Source organism: Nicotiana attenuata, unplaced genomic scaffold, assembly GCF_001879085.1.
Source record: "Nicotiana attenuata strain UT unplaced genomic scaffold, NIATTr2, whole genome shotgun sequence".
NCBI classification, from domain to species: domain Eukaryota; kingdom Viridiplantae; phylum Streptophyta; class Magnoliopsida; order Solanales; family Solanaceae; genus Nicotiana; species Nicotiana attenuata.
The window spans coordinates 113633-134520 of record NW_017672591.1 but is presented as its reverse complement, the minus strand read 5'-3'; the positions used below and the strand labels follow the sequence as shown (position 1 = coordinate 134520).

General features: G+C 37.4%; 2 protein-coding genes across 2 annotated transcripts; both read right to left on the bottom strand.

The window, feature by feature from the left end:
* Positions 1-7372: 7372 nt before the first annotated feature.
* LOC109213775 lies at positions 7373-8530 on the bottom strand. The gene is made up of 3 exons (XM_019377603.1): positions 8122-8530; positions 7930-8008; positions 7373-7841 (listed from the first exon to the last, which is right to left on the bottom strand). Exons 1-3 carry the CDS (start codon positions 8528-8530, stop codon positions 7373-7375), a joined length of 957 nt encoding a protein of 318 aa, XP_019233148.1.
* Positions 8531-9139: 609 nt separating this feature from the next.
* LOC109213776 (kinesin-like protein KIN-14S) lies at positions 9140-13657 on the bottom strand. Its single transcript, XM_019377604.1, has 12 exons — positions 13430-13657; positions 13233-13322; positions 12649-12779; positions 12464-12563; positions 12085-12378; positions 11697-11976; positions 10913-11074; positions 10530-10745; positions 10409-10446; positions 10113-10276; positions 9915-10028; positions 9140-9786 (listed from the first exon to the last, which is right to left on the bottom strand). The coding sequence occupies exons 1-12, from the start codon at positions 13434-13436 to the stop codon at positions 9340-9342; spliced, it is 2043 nt and encodes a 680-aa protein (XP_019233149.1). The 5' UTR covers positions 13437-13657; the 3' UTR covers positions 9140-9339.
* Positions 13658-20888: the final 7231 nt, after the last annotated feature.

Genomic DNA, 20888 nt, shown 5'->3' with positions numbered 1-20888 from the left:
TCTCTCTCTCGATACCAAGAAGAAGAATAGCATGACGGGCTAGATCCACAAAACGGGTATCCTACTGAGTAACAGTCATACCGCCCTGTTAGAGACGCTCAAACTGCCTACGGTAATTATCTCTCGGTGTGATAGGGAGGAACTTCGCTAAGAATAGCTGAGAGAACTGGTCCCAAGTAAGAGAAGGCGACCCAACTGGCCTGGTCGATACAAAATCCTTCCACCATCTCTTGGCGGAACCCGTCATCTGAAACACAACAAAATTGAACCCTATTGGTCTCAACTATCCCCATGTTCCGTAGCACCTCATGGAAACGGTCAAGATAATCATGTGGGTCCTCAAAAAGTGCACCACTGAAGTGAACTGGAAAGAGCTTTGTGAACTTGTCCAATCTCAATAAGCCCTCATAACACATAGCAGGTCCACCACTGGCTTGTGCAGCAACAACCGACTGAACTATCCCAACTAGCGAGGCTGTTGGAGTCTGATACTGGTGAGCCATCTGCTCCGGATTGTGAGTAGCGGGAGTTTGTGCTCCTTCCCCAGCCTGAGAGACGGCTGGTGCCATAGGAAATGTACCGGCCTATGCCACGCTCTCCATAAGGCCCCCAAAACGGAAAGAGCTTTCTGAAGCACTAGGGTGGCGATGAACCCCTCCTGGACTTGAGCTTGTCCAACAGGTAAAGTCTGAGCTGGAACCTCCTCATCAAAATCCACGTGAGGCTCCACTGCTGGTGCTGCTGCTCGAGCTCTAGGCTGAGCTCTGCCTCTGCCTCAGCCTTTGGCGCGACCTCGACCTCTGCCCCTCGTAGGAGCTGCCGCTGGGGCTCCAGCTACTGTCTAACTGAAGATGCAGTATGTGTTCTCGCCATAAGCGAGAGGACAAGAGTAGAAGAGTTCAATTATCAACGAGAGAATAAAATCGCACGACAGAGAAGAATAGAAATGAAATTTGTTCTAGCCTCTGGAAGATAGTTACAGACGTCTCCGTACCGTTCCTCTAGACTCTACTAAGCATGCTCGTGACTTGGGAGACCTAGGATACCTAGTGCTCTGATACAAACTTGTCACGACCCGGAATTCCCACCTTTGGGACCGTGATGGCGCCTAACATTCCACTTTCTAGGCAAGCCAACGTTAGAGGATCTTTAAGACAATTTTAATAAATTTTAATAAATAAAGTCAATTGAGCCAAAATGAAACTGAAACTGAGTGCGGAATGACATAAAACCAATAATTTCTAAGTACACCCTAGATCTGGAGTCATAATTCATGAGCTTCTAGAGTTTTTAAATACAGAGTTTGAAATAAGTACAATTGTGTCGAATGATAAGAACAATAAATAGGGGAAAGTGGAAGGGGAGTTCAAGGTCTGCGGACGCCAGCAGATCTACCTCGAGTCATCAAAACGAATCCGAGCTGAAACGTCTCACGGATAGCTGTGACCAGTACTAAAATCTTCAGAAGAAGTGCAGAGTGTAGTATGAGTACAACCGATCCAATGTACTCCGTATATGTCGAGCCTAACCTCAACAAGGTAGTGACGAGGCTATGACAAGACACCCACGTAAATAAACCTGTGCAAATAGCAATATACGTACAACATAACAACAATAAAGGCTATAGATGTACTGTTAGCAGGGGACATACGAAAGGGGGTACAAGATACGATAAGTACAACAGGGAATAATATCAAGAAACATTCAATAAGCCCTTAACTAGAAAAACGAATAAACATAATGAACAAAACTGCACGGCATCACCCTTCGTGCTTTTACCCTCAACCTCACTATGAAACAATAATAATGGCACGGCATCACTCTTCTTACTTTTGCTCTCACTTTCATCATAAATCAATAGATACGACACGAGCATCACCTGTCGTGCATTAACTCTAAAAATATGGCACGACATCACCCTTCGTGCATTAACTCTCACAATATGGCACGGCATCACCCTTCGTGCATTAATACTCAAATTCGACACGGCATCACCCTTCATACATTAACACTCTCCCGCACTATATAACAATGAACATATAACAACAGGGAGATATAATGAACAAGAACAAGCCTTACGTAAAAAATGGTTGCATAATACCAACCTCAACTTCAGAAACAATACTCAATTATCACAGATAGTCCATAAACGCAGAAAGAACGATCTATTTAGTAATTAACTAGTCTAAGCATGGATATCATGATCAAAGAAAGCACTAAATTAAGAGAAACAAGTCACACCCGCATGCTTTAGCCCAACAACAACGCATAAGTACTCATCACCTCACATATACGATGTACCCAACATTTAAACAAGTAGCAAATAGGCAAACGAGTCCTAATCCCTCAAGTCAAGATTAACCCGATACTTACCTCGCTCCAAAGATCAATTCAAAGCTCAACCACCGCTTTGCCTTTCAAACAAGCCACCGAAACAACAAAATCTGGCAAATTACCAACCAAACGATTCAAATTAAGCCTTAGGAACTACCCACGATTGCAAAAGATTCAATTTAGGTCATTATTGGAAAAGTCAACTCCCGGGCCCGCTTGGTCCAAACCTGAAATTCGGACCAAAACCCGTTACCCATTCACCCCCCGAGCCCGGTTATGTAATTTATTTCAAAATCCGGCCTCAATTTGAGGTCTAAATTTTAATTTTTTTTCCAAAAATCCCTAATTCTACCAAACCCCCAATTTCCACCATGAAAATACTAGATTTTAGGTTAAAATCTTATGAAATGTAATGGAAGATTGAAAGATAGAATCACTTACCAATGAATTGGTGAAGAAGGGCTCTTGGGAAAATCGCCTCTAAGGTTCTCTAGGTTTGAAAATTTGAAAGAATGAGATAATTACCGTTTAACTCAGATTTTGATCAGTTGTAGATGTTGTAATTGCGAACCCCGCAAATGCAAAAAATACGCCGCAATTGCGAAGCCTTCGCACCTCTAATTTCATCGCATTTGCGATGAAATGTTCGCATATGCGAACTCTGGTCCCCCGCAAATGCGACCTTTTGATCGCAATTGCGATCCCTTGCAGACCCAAGCATTCTTCACAAATGCGAAGAATTGGTTCGCAAATGTGAACCTAACAGGGATTTGAATGTTTGCAATTGCGAACACTGACCTCGCAATTGCGAGATCAGAGACCAACACCAGAACCAGATACACCAACTATTTTCCTAACTCCAAAACTCACTCCATAGCCTATCCGAAACTCACCCGAGTCCTTTGGACTCCAAACTAATCATGCACACAAGTCCGAAAGCATAATACAAACTTGATTGCGCAATCAAATTGCCAAAATAACACCTAGAACTATGAATGGGACACCAAATCAAGTGAAATTTTTATGAAAACTTTACAATTGTTATTTTAACTACCGGACGTCCGAATCACGTCAAACTAATTCCGTTTCTCACCAAATTCGACAGGCAAGTCATACATATAGTATCGAACCTATACTGGGTTCCGGAACCAAAAAGCGAACCCGGTATCAACAAAGTCAAACATTGGTCAAACATTTAGATTCATTAAGCCTTCAAACTTCAATTTTGCAACAAAATACGAAAACTCGAGCTGGGGACCTCCGAATTCGATTCTGGGCATACGCCCAAATCACGATACAGACCCACCAGGACTGTCAAAACACATATCCGGGTCTGTTTGTTCAAAATGTTGACTAAAGTCAACTCAAATGAATTTTTAAGGTTCATATTTTATCAATTTTTAACATAAAAGCCTTCAAGAAAAAACCCGATCTGTGCACACAAATCAAGGAAAGGTAAAATGAGGTATTTGAGGTTTTGAAATACGGAATTAGGGTTTAAAACTCTAGATGACCTATCGGGTCATCACAATTATACACAATTATACATATATTATACATGTATTATATATTATACATCTACCGGCTATTTTTAGTTTAAAAGACTAGGTGGGCACCTATTTGGTTAATTCTTCTAATAGTAGTTATACGTTCTCTAGAAGTCTATATAGTTCAGTGTAAGAAATATGCAACTAGTAAGTCTTTCGTTGTTGCATTGTAATCCTGACCTTTTGTAATTTAACTTGTTCATAAGTTTCCCATAGAAAAAGTATGATCTCTCTCTCTCTCTCTCTCTCTCTCTCTCTCTCTCTCTCTCTCTCTCTCTCTCTCTCTAATACTTCGTGCTGATCTTTCTTAGATAATATTTGGGGGTGTGGATGAGAAGGAAGAGAACAGTCGCTCACTGTTAGATCTAAATCACTGTACAGTCAACACCAGGAGCCTTTCGCAATGCACTCCCTCTACCTATGAAAACATTTGGATGTCTTTTAAAATGGATTACCAGAGTATAGATTAAACGAGTGTATTCAGTTTTCATGATAAGAGTAATCATGGTGAATTTGAAGGAACTCTTTTGCTATACATGCATGTAAACTTCATATGACCCTTGATATAATACTGTTAGATAATTATGTAAGTAATATGAATTAGTCCTAGTCCCACATAGAATAGGAGTATGATATGTATTGTGTAAATATGGCACATTGTATTATAATTGAATGAAAGATAAATAATATCTTCTCCCGTACTTTCTCACATGGTATCAGAGCATTAGTGAGAAAAAATTGATGTGTGTCATTCCAGCTTAACCGGGATGAAAAGACTTAGTCATCATATAATTTTTCTGGTGACCTTAGGCCTGCCTACGTGAAGTCACTTTCTGTCAGTGTTGTGCAACAACCAACACCACCACGAGGTAGATCACCCTCCGGCGACCTACCCCTAAAAATTTCTACAGCTGAAAAGCTGCCACGCGCCGGAAACAGAATCTTTTTTCGGCTAGGGTTCCGAACACGCGCCGGCGTGTGGGCCACTTTTTGGCCATTTTTTCGCGTATCTTATTCAGGACAGTCTACTCTCCTCATAATTTTGAGTCTGTCCATCTAACTCAAATAAAATTCTGATCAATTGTATATTTTCCGGCGCAAATAGTAATTTTTTTGGTGTGGGCAGTAATTCCCAAAAAAATTTGCTTTTTTCGGCGTAAACATTATAATTGCATTCATATCAGAAGCCTTTGACTCACAACCTGTTGGATCCAATGCAATCCAGATGGGTTCCTTACCGGATTATATTGAGTTCCTTTAATATAAAGCATGTAAACAAACATCTTCAAGGATAGCTTCCGTTGTTCAAACAGATAGCAGCATGACTTGTGTCTCCCAATCTTTAACCTCTGAGTCTTGGGTCATTGATTCAGGTGCATCTGATGATATTTCTGGTAATAAATCTCTTTTCACTACTATTTCATGTTCTCAATCTCTCCCAACAGTCACAATGGCCAACGGTCTCAAACCATGACAACTGGAATAGGTCAAGCAAGTCCACTTCCTTCCTTACCTTTAGATTCAGTTCTTTATATTCCCAGTAGTCCTTTTAATCTCATAGCCGTTAATCGCTTAGCCAAATCACTTAAATGCTCTGTTTTATTTCTTGATGACCTTATTTTTATACAGGAATGCAGTACAGGGCGGATCATTGGTACCGGGCGTGAATCAGATGGACTTTATTACCTTATCATTGCAAAATCACATATACTCACATCTTGTCTTCCTTCAACTTATCATGTTACTGATTCACTAGATTTATTATATAAACGGTTGGGACATCTTGGTTTGTTAAAATTTCAGAAAATGGTAACTGGCTTATCTCACTTGTCCACTTTAAAGTGTGAGTCATGTCAGCTCGGTAAGCATACCCGCTCTCATTTCCCTCGGCGTCTTGATAATCGAGCAGAGCCATCTTTTAATTTAGTCCATTCAGATGTTTGGGGTCCTAGTCGGGTTAGTTCTACCTTGGGATTCCGCTACTTTGTCAGTTACATTGATGATTATTCTAGGTGCACTTAGATATTTTTGATGAAAAATCAAACTGAGTTGTTTTCTATTTTCCAAACCTTCCATGCTGAAATTCAAAATCAGTTTGGGGTTTCTATCCTCACATTTCGTAGTGATAATGCCCTAGAGTATTTTTCTTTCCCATTTCAATAGTTTATAAACACTCATGGGATTATTCATCAAATATCTTGTCCGTACACATCCCAACAAAATAGGGTAGCTGAAAGAAAGAATAGACATAATTATTGAAACAACTCGTACCCTGCTCATACAATCTCATGTTTCGTTGCGTTTTTGGGGGGATGCAGTTCTTACATGTTGTAACTTATTAATCATATGCCATCTTTAGCCATCCAGAATCAAGTTCCATTCTCTGTCTTGTTTCCCCACTTAACTTTGCTCTCTCTTCACTCCGTGTCTTTGGGAGCACGTGTTTTGTTCATAACCTTATTCTAGGAAAAGATAAGTTAGCTCCTTGCTCTTAAGTGCGAATTTTATGGTTACTCTAGAACACAAAAGGGATATCGATGTTATTCTATTGACCTCCAGCGACACCTTATGTCTGCTAATATTACCTTCTTTGAAAGCCAATCATACTTCACATGTCCAGGTAATCACTTAGATATTTCTGAGGTGCTACCAATTTCATCATTTGGAGATTCAGTCACTATCTCTCATTAATCTTCCTCTATAAATCCAGCTTCACCACCTACAGCTCCAGTTGCAGCTCTACTAGCTATAGCTCCTGTTCCACTACCTAGTCCAGTTCAACCTTCTACAACTCCACCACTCCTGACTTATCATCGCCCAGCATCACGCCAGCTGATTCACGTCCTGCACTTAACTCTGCTAATACTGCAGACTTGTCTCCTCTGAGTCAACCGATTGCACTACAGAAAGGTATATGGTCCACACTTAATCCTAATCCCCATTATGTCGGTTTAAGTTACCATCGTCTGTCATCACCCCATTCTGCATTTGTATCATCCTTTTCCTCTGTTTCCATCCCTAAGTCTACAGGTGAAGTACTGTCTCATCTAGGTTGGCGACAAACTATGATTGACGAGATGTCTGCTTTACATATGAGTGGTACTTGGGAGCTTGTTCCTTTTCCTTTGGGTAAATCGATTGTTGGTTATCGTAGGGTGTATGCTTTCAAAGTGGGTCCAGATGGCCAGGTTGATCGACTTAAGATTCGTCTTGTTGCCAAAGGGTATACTCAGATTTTTGGGCAAGGGCCCTTGGGTCTTAAAGCGCAAAGCGCACTCAAAGCGCAGGCAATTCAATGTAACAAATAATATAAAATATATTTACAGATCACATAATAAAAACATAAGTGACAAATATATTCAAAATTAGAGCAATGTAATATTATTTTTATCAATATAGCATCATTATGGTGAAAAATATGATATACTATCAACTAAACAAAACCAACTATTCTACTTCTAAATTCTAATCACTAGCATTATCATATGTATCTAAGTTGTCATCATCCACTTCAATTGGATAATCTCATTGGTATCACTAGAATTATAACCTTCAATATCTTCTTCCTCTGATTCCTCAGAATCAACATCATCATCTATATCTACATTAATACATCGAACTTGAGAGCTTGAAGCACCGATTGCCAAAGTTTTTGATGGTCTACTTTGTCTCATTGAGTATGAGTATGTTTGTGCATCTTCACTTCCTGATGCTCTAGCCACATCGCCCCAAGTCAAGTCATCATCTCCCCCAAACACCAATTCATTTTCCGCTTCAAAATTTACCCCCATTTCTTTAACCAACCACTCACTATGATCAATATGATCCAATGAGATTGGATCAATGATATTCCGCAAGTCAAAGCGAGTTCTTAGAACATGATTATACTTGACATACACTAGATCATTCAATCTTTTATGCTCTAATCTATTCTTGCTATGGATCTCATTGTTAGTAACACTGTAAGATTGTATTAATTAACCAAATAAAATAAAATAACAAATAGTTATATGTAACTAATGTCTAATAAGAACCCACATGTTCAAACGCACTCCAATAACGCTCACAACTAACTGAACTAACGGTTAAGCTCAAGACTATAATGGCTAATTTTTGGAGATGAGTGGCTGAATTCCATATAGGTTCCACCATTCATCTGAAAAAGATATAACTTAGTGGTAAGTAAATATTGAACGTGAAGCCATGCAGTGTTAATTGTAAACATTGAATTTTTATATACCCGGAGATCTCGTTGCTCTTGATCTTTTTGCCATGGGAAATCCAAATTGTCCCTCAGCTCTTGTATATAATGGTAACTCAGATACAATCTTATCTTGAACTTCAATACTTGGAACCAATTTTTGAATACAAGCATATAGTCCATTCGTTACTTCTCTACAATTCTCAAAGGCTGGATCTTGATAGAAATACTTGGGATTCAAATAATGTCTAGCGGCATGTAATGGTTGATGCAATTGGAATTCCCATCTTTGATCAATGATCTCAAAAACATCTTTGTACTTCGCAGACTTCCCCTCAAATGATTTTGCAATGGCTTCTTTAGCTCTATCTATAGCTTCATAAATATATCCCATAACATGATTTTTCTCATTGTCAACTAATTGTAAGGATTTAAAAAGAGGTCCCATTATCTTCAGTATATAAACAACTTGATTCCAAAATGCAGGCATCAATATAGTATGAGTTGTAACTTGATTCCAAAGCTCGGTACATATGATTTGTATGCACCGGCTTGAGAAGAAGTGTTAGATAATTATGTAAATAATATGAATTAGTCCTTGTCCCTCATAGAATAGGAGTATGATATGTATTGTATAAATATGGCACATTGTATTATAATTAAATGAAAGATCAATAATATTTTCTCCCGTGCTTTCTCACAAATACTATCAAGACTGATCAAGGATGAAGTAAATGTTTGTTAACCGAATCATTTCTATCAACAACCTTTTTTTTTGTTTAAATCTTCCAATATCAGACAATTTGATTTGATGCTTTTATCAAATTAAATTTGATTTAAGTCCAAAAGGAACAATTAGTGCCAAGAGTCCATAATAGTATCGCGAGTCATGATATTACTATCCAGTGGAGTCTTCCCTATTCCTTAGACAAAATGAGAAGAATTAAACAAATTAAATTGAACGTTTGTTTTTCGTCAAGAGGTTAGTACAACCACCCACTACAGGGAAAATTACAAGAAGAAATACAAACTTTATCAGTTAGAATTGAATGTCACAAGTACGCAGAATGACAATAATTATGTAACAAAGTGAATTTTTACTCACACAATCAGTAATGTTCCATTTGTACATTAATCTCATAAAGCACAATGTTCAAGCAAGTCGGTGGATATCCATTTACAAGACATTGGTAACAAAGCATAAGGTTGAAAGGTTTTAAATATAACAACATTTCCCCTATGGTCCATGTGATATCATCAGCATTGCATAGCCCGCCTTTTGGGTTGATATGTTAGACTCGGGCGAAGGATTGCAATAGAAGCCCGCCTTTTTGGCTGCAAAACCTGCTTTGCTCCTTGAGGTGATGGTCTAACTACAGCAATAGATCCTCGCCTTGGTTTCAGAATTGCCGTTGTCGTTGATGTGCTTGCTAAATTTTCCTTGCCATGTGATGGCACAAATGACTTCCTAGCTTTTGCTGGATGAGGAAGAGGGGATGGTGGGGGCAAAAAATTGCTGGTTCTTAGTGGAAATCTCAATGCTTTTGAAGGAGCCAGTGGTGGTTTCTTCTCTGTTATGATCTTCCGTGATTGGCTTAAAGCTGATATGGTAGTGAACTCTCTAGAAACTCCAGGGAAAGCGTTGCTTTCTTGTTTTAGACGTGTTCTCCTCTCGTCTGCCAATTGGTTTTCAAGATCACAAACCTGTTGGGAAATTGAAAAGCTCAGCTCTTTTAGAGTCTTTTCGGAAAAGATTAGACATTTACACTGCAAACGTGACACTATCAGATAGTTTTAAGGAACTCCATTAAAGAAGCTAATTTGTTTCCTACCTTGTCCTGAAGATTTCTGCATGTCTGTTCTCTGCTAGCAAGCTTCAGCTGCAGAAACTGCAAATTGTCCTGCAATTTTTTGGTTTCCTTCTCATCTTGCTTGGCTTTTTCTGCCTGTTGATGAGCATCACAGTATTAGCTGAACAACATTTTAGTGGAAATGTATGTTCATTGAAAGAGGTGTTTGTTTATAACTACCAGTAGTTTATGCTTCATGAGCTCTACAAGATCTGTCTGTTTGCGAGCAGGGCCATGTTCAACTCCTCGGACTCGACTTGCAAAATTCAAAGAGCATAAAGTTTCTCCCAAATCTGTCGTACTAGGGCTGATTTGGACAAACATGACCGCCTTGCAATCTCCTCCTGCATTAGAGGATTAATTTGCTGTTTCATCAGGTTAATTTGGAATTTAAACTGATGGCTTAATATTTTTAAGGTTCACAAAATTCAGAATTATCTAGTAAGTGATGATACAGATGCTTTAAAGAATCTTACCCAGAGAACTCTGCAGCATATGAGTGAGCTTTGAATTCCTGTTGTGCAGAGGGGACCAATGTCATCTAAAGGAAAAATAGTAGTAAGTGGTTATCACATGCACAAATGAAAGGAGAAATACCTGTATGGAATGTGAGCTGTCTTAGAGGCTAGTGCAGAAATGACACCCCCAAGTGCAGACAATGACTTGTTTATGAACTGTGACTCTTTCAACCTCTCACCTTCAACTGCTATCTGTCCCACACGCTCACTGCCAGCGAGATCAACAAGCCAAAGGTGGCTCCTAGTCCTCTGGCCGTTAATCAAGTTGTCCCCCACAACAGTCACCCGCAGTAAGCTAAGGTAAAAGTGACAAAGAAAATGTGATTCTTCATTGATGAGACTAATAGCGGGTAGTAAAACTAAATTCTTTGAAATTTGTCTAAACTAAGGCATTGGCAGGAGATATGTAAAGGAAGAGAGGAAAGAAGAATGTGAATCCAGAGTAAAAGCTGTTAATCATACCAGTGAGAACGGCTGCTAAGCTCGTTAGCACTAGTTGATCCAACAGATCTAGCCCGGCTTCCGGACTTGAGAAGTTCCCATACTTCATCTGTACCATATACACGAGCTTCCACAAGTCCTGGAACTTCCTGAGTTCCCTCTGCCGATTGTTTTATCTCCAACCTGTTTAATGTTTAAATATAAAATCATTTCTTTAAAATACATACACAGAGACACACGTAGATATTCTCTTTCTTATAGATTCTGGCTCACTAAACTTTACTCACTGGTACTGCGAGCCAATTTACTAGTATTTTCTCCGAGCTGAGCCCTTATATCATATTTATCCAAAGCACTGTTTCTAATTCCATCTTGCAGAGTAACTTTAATGAATCTGAAGACTGTTTTTTATAATATAAAAATGCATAAAACATAATTAACTGAGTCGATATCGTGTTTTTGGGAGAAAGGCTTTTCTTTAAAAGATACTATTCGCCTGACTTTAGCTACTGTGAAAAAAATATATACTAATGAGATCAATTTTTGAAGTTTTGATATTATTGAAACTTGATTAGTCAATTATTTTTAACACTTTCCAGAAACAATTTTTACAGTTCAAACTATGCCCATTGTGATCTCCAAATCTAGCACATACATTTACTTTGGTATCTTTTTACATTGTGGAGAGAGATTATATGCCAACCCAGAATGATGTTCTTATCTAGCCATAACCAGCATTATGGTCTTAACTGTCAAAGCTTTAAAGCACAACCAAGCCAGTAAAATAAAGAGCTTAGGAACTTACTTCTTAGCTGGTTGATTTGAGTTCTCTATCAGGAGGTCTCTTATCTTCTCATTATAAACCTCTAACATGCTGACGGACAACTCATATTTCATGATACTGCTTCTCTCACTAGATAAGCTAAATAGCTTCTCTAAAGTCCGGTAGTTGACTCCTCTATTTTCTGGTGTCCCTTCCATGGTGAACGTCTTCCCCGTCCCAGTTTGTCCATAGGCAAATATGCAGACATTATATCCATCCAAAACAGAGGTCACAATGGGCATAGTTTGAGCAAAGACGGCATCTGCATTAGAAAATTACAGAGCTTAGAAGTCAAATTGCAACAAGCTATAGAAAAATCCCATACAAAAGAATCTTGGATATGCACATCAAATCACAGATACCGACTTACCTTGGTTGTCCTCAGGTTTGAACACATAATCAAACTTAAACTGCTTCTTAGAGGAACCTGCACAGATCTGCAGTTCATTTTCATGAGATGGATCAAATTCGACTACAGATGTTGATCCATCTGCAATTTCATCAGAATTTAAAGGTCTACACCTACAGAAGACCCTGATATTTCCTTTGAGCTCGATCACTTCATTGTATAGACGTTTTCTTTCAGTACACTCCTCCAGATACTTCTTCTTCAGCAGTTCACACTCTTCATCATACTTCTTTTTTAGAAGTTCATGTTGGACACCTGATATTGCCAAAGAGACAACAAATAGATCAGAATTGATAGCACCCAACTGTATAAAATACCAGTTATGAGATGTTCTTCATACTCATGTGCTGAAGAGCGTTAGAGGCTTCAGAACCAGGAAAAGAGTCCATACTCATGCCCTTAACTTCATTACGTAATGCTGCCTGTTCTTTCCTCAAGTCCTAAAAACAAGTAATAGTTATGAATAATAATGATACTCATTATATCTCCATTAAAACATATAGAAGGAAATAGTTAACATCTTACGAGCACTTTGTTTCTAAGATCTTCAATCTTTGTAAGAATTGGAAGAGTATGCTCTTGAGATGGACATACTTCTGCAGTAGAATGTGAACCATTACTCTCATCCGCTGACTCAGAAATTCTGTCGACTTTAACTGAACCAATTCAAAAGACAACAATTCAACAGATGTAAGAGGCAAAGCCTATCCATTGACAATGTCTACACAACAGACCAGCAGCTCACATTATAGCTTTAGGTGGAATCAGGGACTCATCTCTTGAAATCGTCTTTGTGAAAAGATAGTTAAATTCAGAAGCGAAGTCTACTACATTTTGTAACTCACAATCCAGGACGGTAAATCAGGCATAACAAATTCAGACATCCTAACATTCTCCACATTCATTGAATAACAAGGAGGCAACTAATTAGCTAATTCTTTACAGTTCCGAACAGTTTCAGTAGAAAAAACAAAGAAAAATGCGGCAGAGTCTACCCAACAGCTAATTAATTTTTTTAATTATTCCATCACACAGAAAAAAGTAAAGAATCAAACAATTGATTTAGTCAAATATAAAACAACAAACGGAGGTAAAAAGAGAAAACGAACCCCCATTTGGAATGGTTGAAGCCTTCCAATTGTCCCCAGAAATGGTGACTGCTTGATCAAAATTGTCGCATAGCTTTTCTAGGGTTCGAACTGGAAAAAAAACACAGAATTTTGAAATTTTATAAACAATATAGATCTCGGTAAGGAATTTGTACGAAAGAAAGAAAGAGGGAGAGAGAGAGAGAAAAAAAAAGTACCGTCCATTGTGAGTATATCAGCAACTGTGAAATCAGTGAAGATGAAGAAGTAGTATGAGGACGAGAAGATTTGCAGAAATGGAGTGATGGATTGGGGAGAGAGAAATGGGAGAATGTAGAGAGAGAAATTTGATTCTTCAACGGTCTACAATAGGTTTGAATTTGTTATGGTAGGATTCTCAAGTTTTCTGAATCAATCTGGACCGTTTGATTTATGGGGAGCTACCTTTAATGGCTTCATCTCCCCAAGGAGCGTCTAGAGGACGGGTCAAACCGGACTCAATCCGGATCTATCCGTTATTTCGAATTACTCTTCTAAAATTACACAACTCTATATATAAGGGAAAAAATGAAATAAAACTTATATGATCCTCTTATCTTTTTTTTTTTTTTCTTTCTTTTATTTATCTTTGTCCTTTTCCCTTCCGAACATGCTATACTCGTTTAATTCTTCATAGTATATGTAATACGTGTTAGAAGTTATATAGATATGTGCAATCATATAGTACAATATATTTATTTATTTATGGTATTAGCTTATACTAATTAGCAAGATATCCAATATTTTTCTTGTTATAGTAATTTTTCGTGTTAATTTGGCACTAACTTATATATATATAACTAGTCTCTCGGTGGTATACCGAATTCTGTAGTATGCGATTGTAAAAGAATATCAATGTTATTTAAACAAAATTTGAGTAATGTTATGAAATACATATTTATATGGATGTCCACTAATCAAATATAACTCCCACTACTCTTCTCCATTATGTAGATAACCCCCACTACTTCTTACCATTATGGATGTAACTCCCACACCTCCATGATCTTCCCCCATGTTTTCAATAGTTAATACCATGTTTATGGAGGAGTCCCTTTGTATTACCTATATCATCCTATAAATAGAGGGTTTGGGCATCACATTGTACACACTTGAATACATGGAAGAAATAGATTCTCTCCTCTCTTTCTCTCTACATTGTTGTCTATCTTCTTGTTTTATATTATTATTTTGAGCTGAGTTTCGTAACACGTTATCAGCACGAAGCTTTAATCAACCTAGAAGATATGAATGGTTGACAACCTTGAACCAATGGAAATATGGCATTAGTACGAATGCCATATAATGTTTAGTTTGCCTGTATTATCCAGGGAGTATTATTTTTCAAATTATACCATAAATTGTGTATTTAGCTTATGTTAAAATTTAAGATTTGTAGTTGCTTTATTTAGAAAAAACTAAGCTTTGATTTTAAGTTTTCATGCTCGTATGGTTGTATATGTCCACTAACTTTGTTCCTAGTTCTAAAATTGATCTTATACAATTATAACATCATGCTATCATTGATTTTCCATGATATTAAAAGATCTTTGTGAAACATTAAAAAGCATTCTAGTCATGTTGTGTATTAACGAGGACTTTTAAGATCGATGGCCTAATCTAATTAGGTGCAATATTTTTATGCTGATAATTGACAAAGTGATATCATTATGTTTTACTAGCCTATTTTGACATCATTTGTATTAAAACAGAATATGCTAGCAATAGTTATTACTTAAGATTATTTATTTTTTTAAGTTAAGTATATTTAGTTATGTGTTTCAATTCTTGTGTGCAGTTTATTTAATCATGCATTAGTATGCAGTAATACATCACATAGTAATAACGTTACATGGTGATTCTCTTATTGACATATTTATATGTAGGATACTAGCACACGAGTTTGTACTTTATCATATTTTTATTGATAATAGTTCTTATCATTTCTATTTTGCTTATTTTTATGATAGATTTTACTATGTGGCTACATAAAATTATATTCCATTCCCTGATGTGAATCAGACCATTTGTGATAAACATTATATAAGGATAAGACGGTGGGTTCAAGTCCCAACGCACCATGAGGGTAAGACATCGGGTTTTGAGTCCTGATGATCCATGATTGTAAAAGTTGGGTTCGAGTCCCAACTCATTATGGCCTAACATGTCTTTATATGGGGCAGGCATTGGGTTTGAGTTCCAACACCATATGAATGACATAGTGATGACTAAAGAAAAATAATATATTTTTCATGGAAAAGCATGAATCTTGTCCCACTTGATTTGCACCATTCTTGAAGTGAATGTGGTAGCAATGCATAATAAGTAAATGAAGACAAGTGGTTGACCAATGAACATGGGCGTGCCATTGATTATAATAATAGTCATCATTATGGTAATTGTAAAAAATGAGAACAATAAGGGTTCTCGAAGTAATCCTTCAATAGGTGAAGGAAATATTTACCATCAAATTGGTATGAAAAATTTATAAAGCACGTCGCGACAATTATACTCCATTCTTTGAAGAGAATGTGACTTGTGCATTGAGAATGCAGATTCATTCCTGAAGGTGAATGTAACAATATGTGATAAAAGTAATGAATAAAGATGTGCAATGCATGATTGGATACACAACACAACTCACCTCTAAGGGAGGTTTGAGAGAAAGAGAGATAACGAATATTACTGTGTGATTACATGAATATGTCATTGGTCGCGTACATGTGGTACGCCAAAAATAATTTGACATGCCTTATAAAAAGTTATTAAAGGCAACAGTAAAGCAAGAAATAATTTTGCTTATGATGATTTTGACCATGACAATTATTATGATATGATTTTCTTCGTGAAGGAGACATTCACCATATGGATGGTGTGACAAAAGATCTTGTAGTACAAAATNNNNATATATATATATATATGTATGTATGTATGTATATATATGTATGTATGTATGTATGTATGTACAATATGTGTATAACCGTATATAATCAGTGTATAATCTATGTAAATCAGCTAGAAAAAAGTAAACAGTGAATCCAGCCTGCTATTTGTGTAAAGATCCCATTAACTGTCCAAAATTGAAGCACCAGTGAAGTAGCGTATCATGAAGATTTCATCCATTTATATATTTTTCTGTATGCATTGAGCAGAACTGCTCAATTAAATTCGGCTTAAAAGTACGAGAGAGATTACATTAATTTTTTCCCAAGGATTATATATAAAAACTTCTTTCTATCAAGAAAATTACAAAGTCATAATTTTTTTTATACTTTTCTCGGAAAAGAGACATAATTTTGTTTTTATGCAGGCAAGAAGGGACCTTAAAGATCCTGAGAATGCAATGATTGGTGCCTTTGCAGGTAACAACATGTCTTATATCACTTCCAATCTCGCTGATATCATCTTAATAATTGAGCTTGACCCTGTGATATGCGGAAATCTTTATCAAGAACCAATCCATGTATATTCACTGTAATTTTTAAAAGAGTGAAATAGTCCATATGTGTACAAACATGAACATGGCACATATTAGGATAAGGCTCTTGTAATCTATGGAAAATCCTACGGGTTAATCTATGTGACAGATGCTTATAAAAAAAATTATAATACTATTATTATGATTTTAATAGATGCATCTATTGTATGGTCACATGTGCTTTGGTTATCAACTTGCAATTTGGCTTTTGCAAGGTTGCTTGCTCAAATTATTAGAGCATAATTCCAGAATGTAAATTGTGATGATAATGTTGGTTTAGTAGAAATTGTTTGCCTCCAGTTATAGCTAAACCATTGGTTATGAGAACAAAACTTCAAATAGAAATTTTGTATGAAGTGTATTATTTAATATACAACAACACTTGTACGCATCTAGCCAACAAGTTATGATACACTCTCCCCATCACAATTGGTTCAGGGTCAGGAACCAAATATTTCCATCTACAAATATGGATGTATTATATGATTTAATTGTGCCACCACAATGCATAAAGATTGGTCCCCAAAGAAGGTTGGGGATATGTGTTGGTGATCCCAACATTAGGGGGAGAAAATGAGCAGCTGAAAAAAAGTAATACATGGAATGAATTATCATGAGTATACTTAGATCCTCGTACAAGAAAATATGAACTTGAAGTTCAAGTGATAATTCAATTGCAAAATATTTTCAGGCACATTGCTGACCCAAAGTTAAATGTCATATTCCAACTGCTAATGCTCCAAATAGAATAACGTCCATGATTGATAGAGTTTATGGCACGCATGAAGCGTAATAGACAAATCGGTTCCAAAGATAAAACTCCTTGAAGAAGGAGGGAGCAAATGTTCAAGATGGTCATAATAAGGAGGCAAGTGCTTTATAAGAGCACCATGACATAACACTTTATAAGACCTCATGGGAGAGGCTCAGGTACCTGAAAATAATGAGATCTCGATAAGTTATGTTTTTATCGTGTGATGATGGAACCGATGTAAAATGATCGTCGACGATGTTGTTAATATAATGTAGCGCTCAATATTATTAATATTGACAAGGATCTTGAGCTCAAATCTGTCATGGAATTTTGACAGATAAATAATTGGCCAAATAAAAAATATGCAATGAAAATTGACTTCATCTGAAAAATATGAAGTTTGGACGAATAGTCCCAACAGCTGAGAGTATAAAGGCTATATGGAGATAATGAAATATGATTAATATTATATTGCAAAAAGAATCCTTGATATAGATTTGTTTATTCTAACAAATATTGTCAAGGTTTTGTTGTTTATGCAAATGCAGGCATTTATTGAAGTTCGTTCTTCAAACAATCTATTTGTATGTGAGGAATTGTCATATTATCATTTCACAAGATGTGTGACTTTTCTTTGAAGAGAAGATTCCAATAATAATGAAGAAGCTGATGTTTGCTTATCTCAATTGAAAGAAGAATATTGAAGGAGACTGAATAAATCATATATTTCATCAAAGTTCTTTGTCAGACACGATCTTCAACAGAATGATGAAATAAATGTTCAAGAAATTCCTTCAAGTGATAATTTGGCGGAAAAATTCACGAAGGCATTGCCGATCTCAATATTAGAGAAGTTGTTATACAAGCTTGGAATTCCGCGTCTCCGAGAAATAAAGTGATATTTTCATCAGGGGGAGGCAAATACGCATTGTACTCTTTTTCCCTTAGCTAAGGTTTTATCCCACTGGGTTTTCCTGGCAAGGTTTTTAATGAGGCAGCAAGTAATGCGTATTATAAGATATGTGTACTCTTTTTCCTTCACTAAGATTTTTTCCTCCATGGTTTTTTTTAGTAAGGTTTTAACGAGGCACATTATCTATGGACATCCAAGGGGGAGTGTTATGAAATACATATTTATATGGATGTCCACTAATCAAATATAACTCCCACTACTCTTCTCCATTATGTAGATAACCCCCACTACTTCTTACCATTATGGATGTAACTCTCACACCTCCATGATCTTCCCCCATGTTCTCAATAGTTAATACAATGTTTATGGAGTCCCTTTGTATTACCTATATCATCCTATAAATAGAGGGTTTGGGCATCACATTGTACGCACTTGAATACATGGAAGAAATAGATTCTCTCCTCTCTTTCTCTCTACATTGTTGTCTATCTTCTTGTTTTATATTATTACTTTGAGCTAAGTTTCGTAACAAGTAAATAATTATAAAAGTAACAACATAAAAGTCTTTGTGAATGAGCAATGTGGGCTACCGTATGTAAACTTATTTGTCGAGGTCCTGATTGGATATTTTATGAATCTACAAAGATGAAAAATCATAATTTACGTGATAATTATATTTATCTTGATTTTGTGAGGTGCAAACATGAAGTGAAGTGTATATCATCCAATACTTCCATGTGGACGATACTCATGGTGTATGTTCCTTTTATCCGTTTAGGTAACTCTGTCATAACCACAACTATTTTTGACATTAATATCCCTCTTATAAGTAAATAATATTAACTATATAAAACATGTTATGGTACATACAACCGTTTCTTTAAAACAAATAATGGCAAAACATGGGGTGCAAAAATAAAATATTTTTATACACAAAAATGGATATGTAACAGAAGAGGAAAAGCAAGCAACTTATAGAAGTGTTTGGCTCAAAAGTTATTACAAAACTTACGAGTATAAAACAATATAAATAAATCACGGGATAATCATAGCAAATCGTAATAATCCGTTGGACCCAATGAAAGAAACGAAAATAAGTACTCAGGAATAAGGGTAGAAGCATTAGAAACCTTTATTGATTATATTTGTTTTGTCTGCCTCTCCATGGAGAGGTTCAGAACCTTACAATGGTATTTTCTTTTCCCATAAGAGGGGTATATTTTCTCGATTCTCTCTCCTCTCACTAGTGGTGAAGAAGCAGCCCCCCCCCCCCCCCCCCGTCTGGGGTTTACTCTCTTGGTATTTATAGCTGTAAGCTTCGTGAGCTGGCAATAAGTGGCCGTGATCACGTTGGGGTTTCGCCTTCATGGTGGCGGATGGGCCGTGGCCTTGTTGATCGAATCAGATGAGGGTTGAATATAATTAATTCTGAGTGGTCGTGCCACTACTTAATCATGAATTAACTTAAAACGGAATTAGCCTCGTTAATTATCGTGGGGTCGGATTCTGACTCATACAGTTAGTCCCTCCGCTTATTGAGGTCGTGTTTCGGCCGAGCTCGATGAGCGGACTTCATCGATTGTGATTTGAAAACAACTCGAATAAGGGGGTCGACTTATTGGCGGCGGTGGCTTTAGCCGTTTACACGTTGGAGATGGCCGTAGCCTTTCGTACATTGGAGAGCCTTTCATACATTCGAGATGGCCGTAGCCTTTCATATATTGAGGATGGCCGTAGCCTTTCACATATTAGAGATGGTCGTAGCCTTTCATATATTGAGGATGGCCGTAGCCTTTCATATATTGGAGACGGCCGTAGCCTTTCATATATTGAGGATGGCCGTAGGGAATGAGTATGCGCCGGGTAAGTATTTGGTCGAGTCCAAAATTTTAACGGCGTACGGCACATTCTTTCAGCGTTCACAGGTCGTAGCGATCATTCCGACGGCGGTATGTTGGCGGATGGCTGAGAAGCCGCTTTGCGGAGCTCGTCATAATGACGCTTGCTTCGGCAGAACCGAACCATTTTACGGTTGGTCGTGCAGTTAATGATGGCTATTGGGTTTCGCGAAAGCCATTTATGTTGCCTATAAAGGTGGGTTGAGGCATTCATTTCTCATATCTTCTTTGTTCATCTGAGAGAGAGATTCTGAGGAAACTTTTTCGTTTCGCTAATTCATCTTCTCTTTTCTTTCCTTTGATTGTGATAACATTTGTCTTCAGTAGATCAACAATGGCAGGCAGTTCTTCCCACGGTGCTCTTCCGGTAGATTTTCCGGTAGTCGTACGGCCATCTCCGGCGATGGGAGGTGCAGAACAGATGGAGTCCGGTGAAATTCCGTCGGTTGACGAGGTGGTTCCTCGGCCCGGAGGTCTGGTGATTGATTTCACCGTCGACGGTGGAGAGGAACCGGTGGATGAAGCCCCGTTAGTGGGGGAGATTGGGATGGCCCGATTACGGGAACAGGGGGTAGTTCCTACCCATGCAGACATT

Bases quoted from the DNA above. Each gene is read 5' to 3' on its own strand.
- LOC109213775 (XM_019377603.1), bottom strand. From the start codon at position 8,530: ATGGGACCTCTTTTTAAATCCTTACAATTAGTTGACAATGAGAAAAAT. The intron at 8,009-8,121 runs GTATATAAAAAT...TATGGAATTCAG, and splicing joins AAGAGCAACGAGATCTCCGG to CCACTCATCTCCAAAAATTA. The intron at 7,842-7,929 runs GTTTGAACATGT...ACAATCTTACAG, and splicing joins TGTGAGCGTTATTGGAGTGC to TGTTACTAACAATGAGATCC.
- LOC109213776 (XM_019377604.1), bottom strand. The intron at 10,277-10,408 runs GTAAGATTCTTT...CCTCTAATGCAG, and splicing joins TATGCTGCAGAGTTCTCTGG to GAGGAGATTGCAAGGCGGTC. The intron at 10,029-10,112 runs GTAGTTATAAAC...GCTCATCAACAG, and splicing joins TCATGAAGCATAAACTACTG to GCAGAAAAAGCCAAGCAAGA.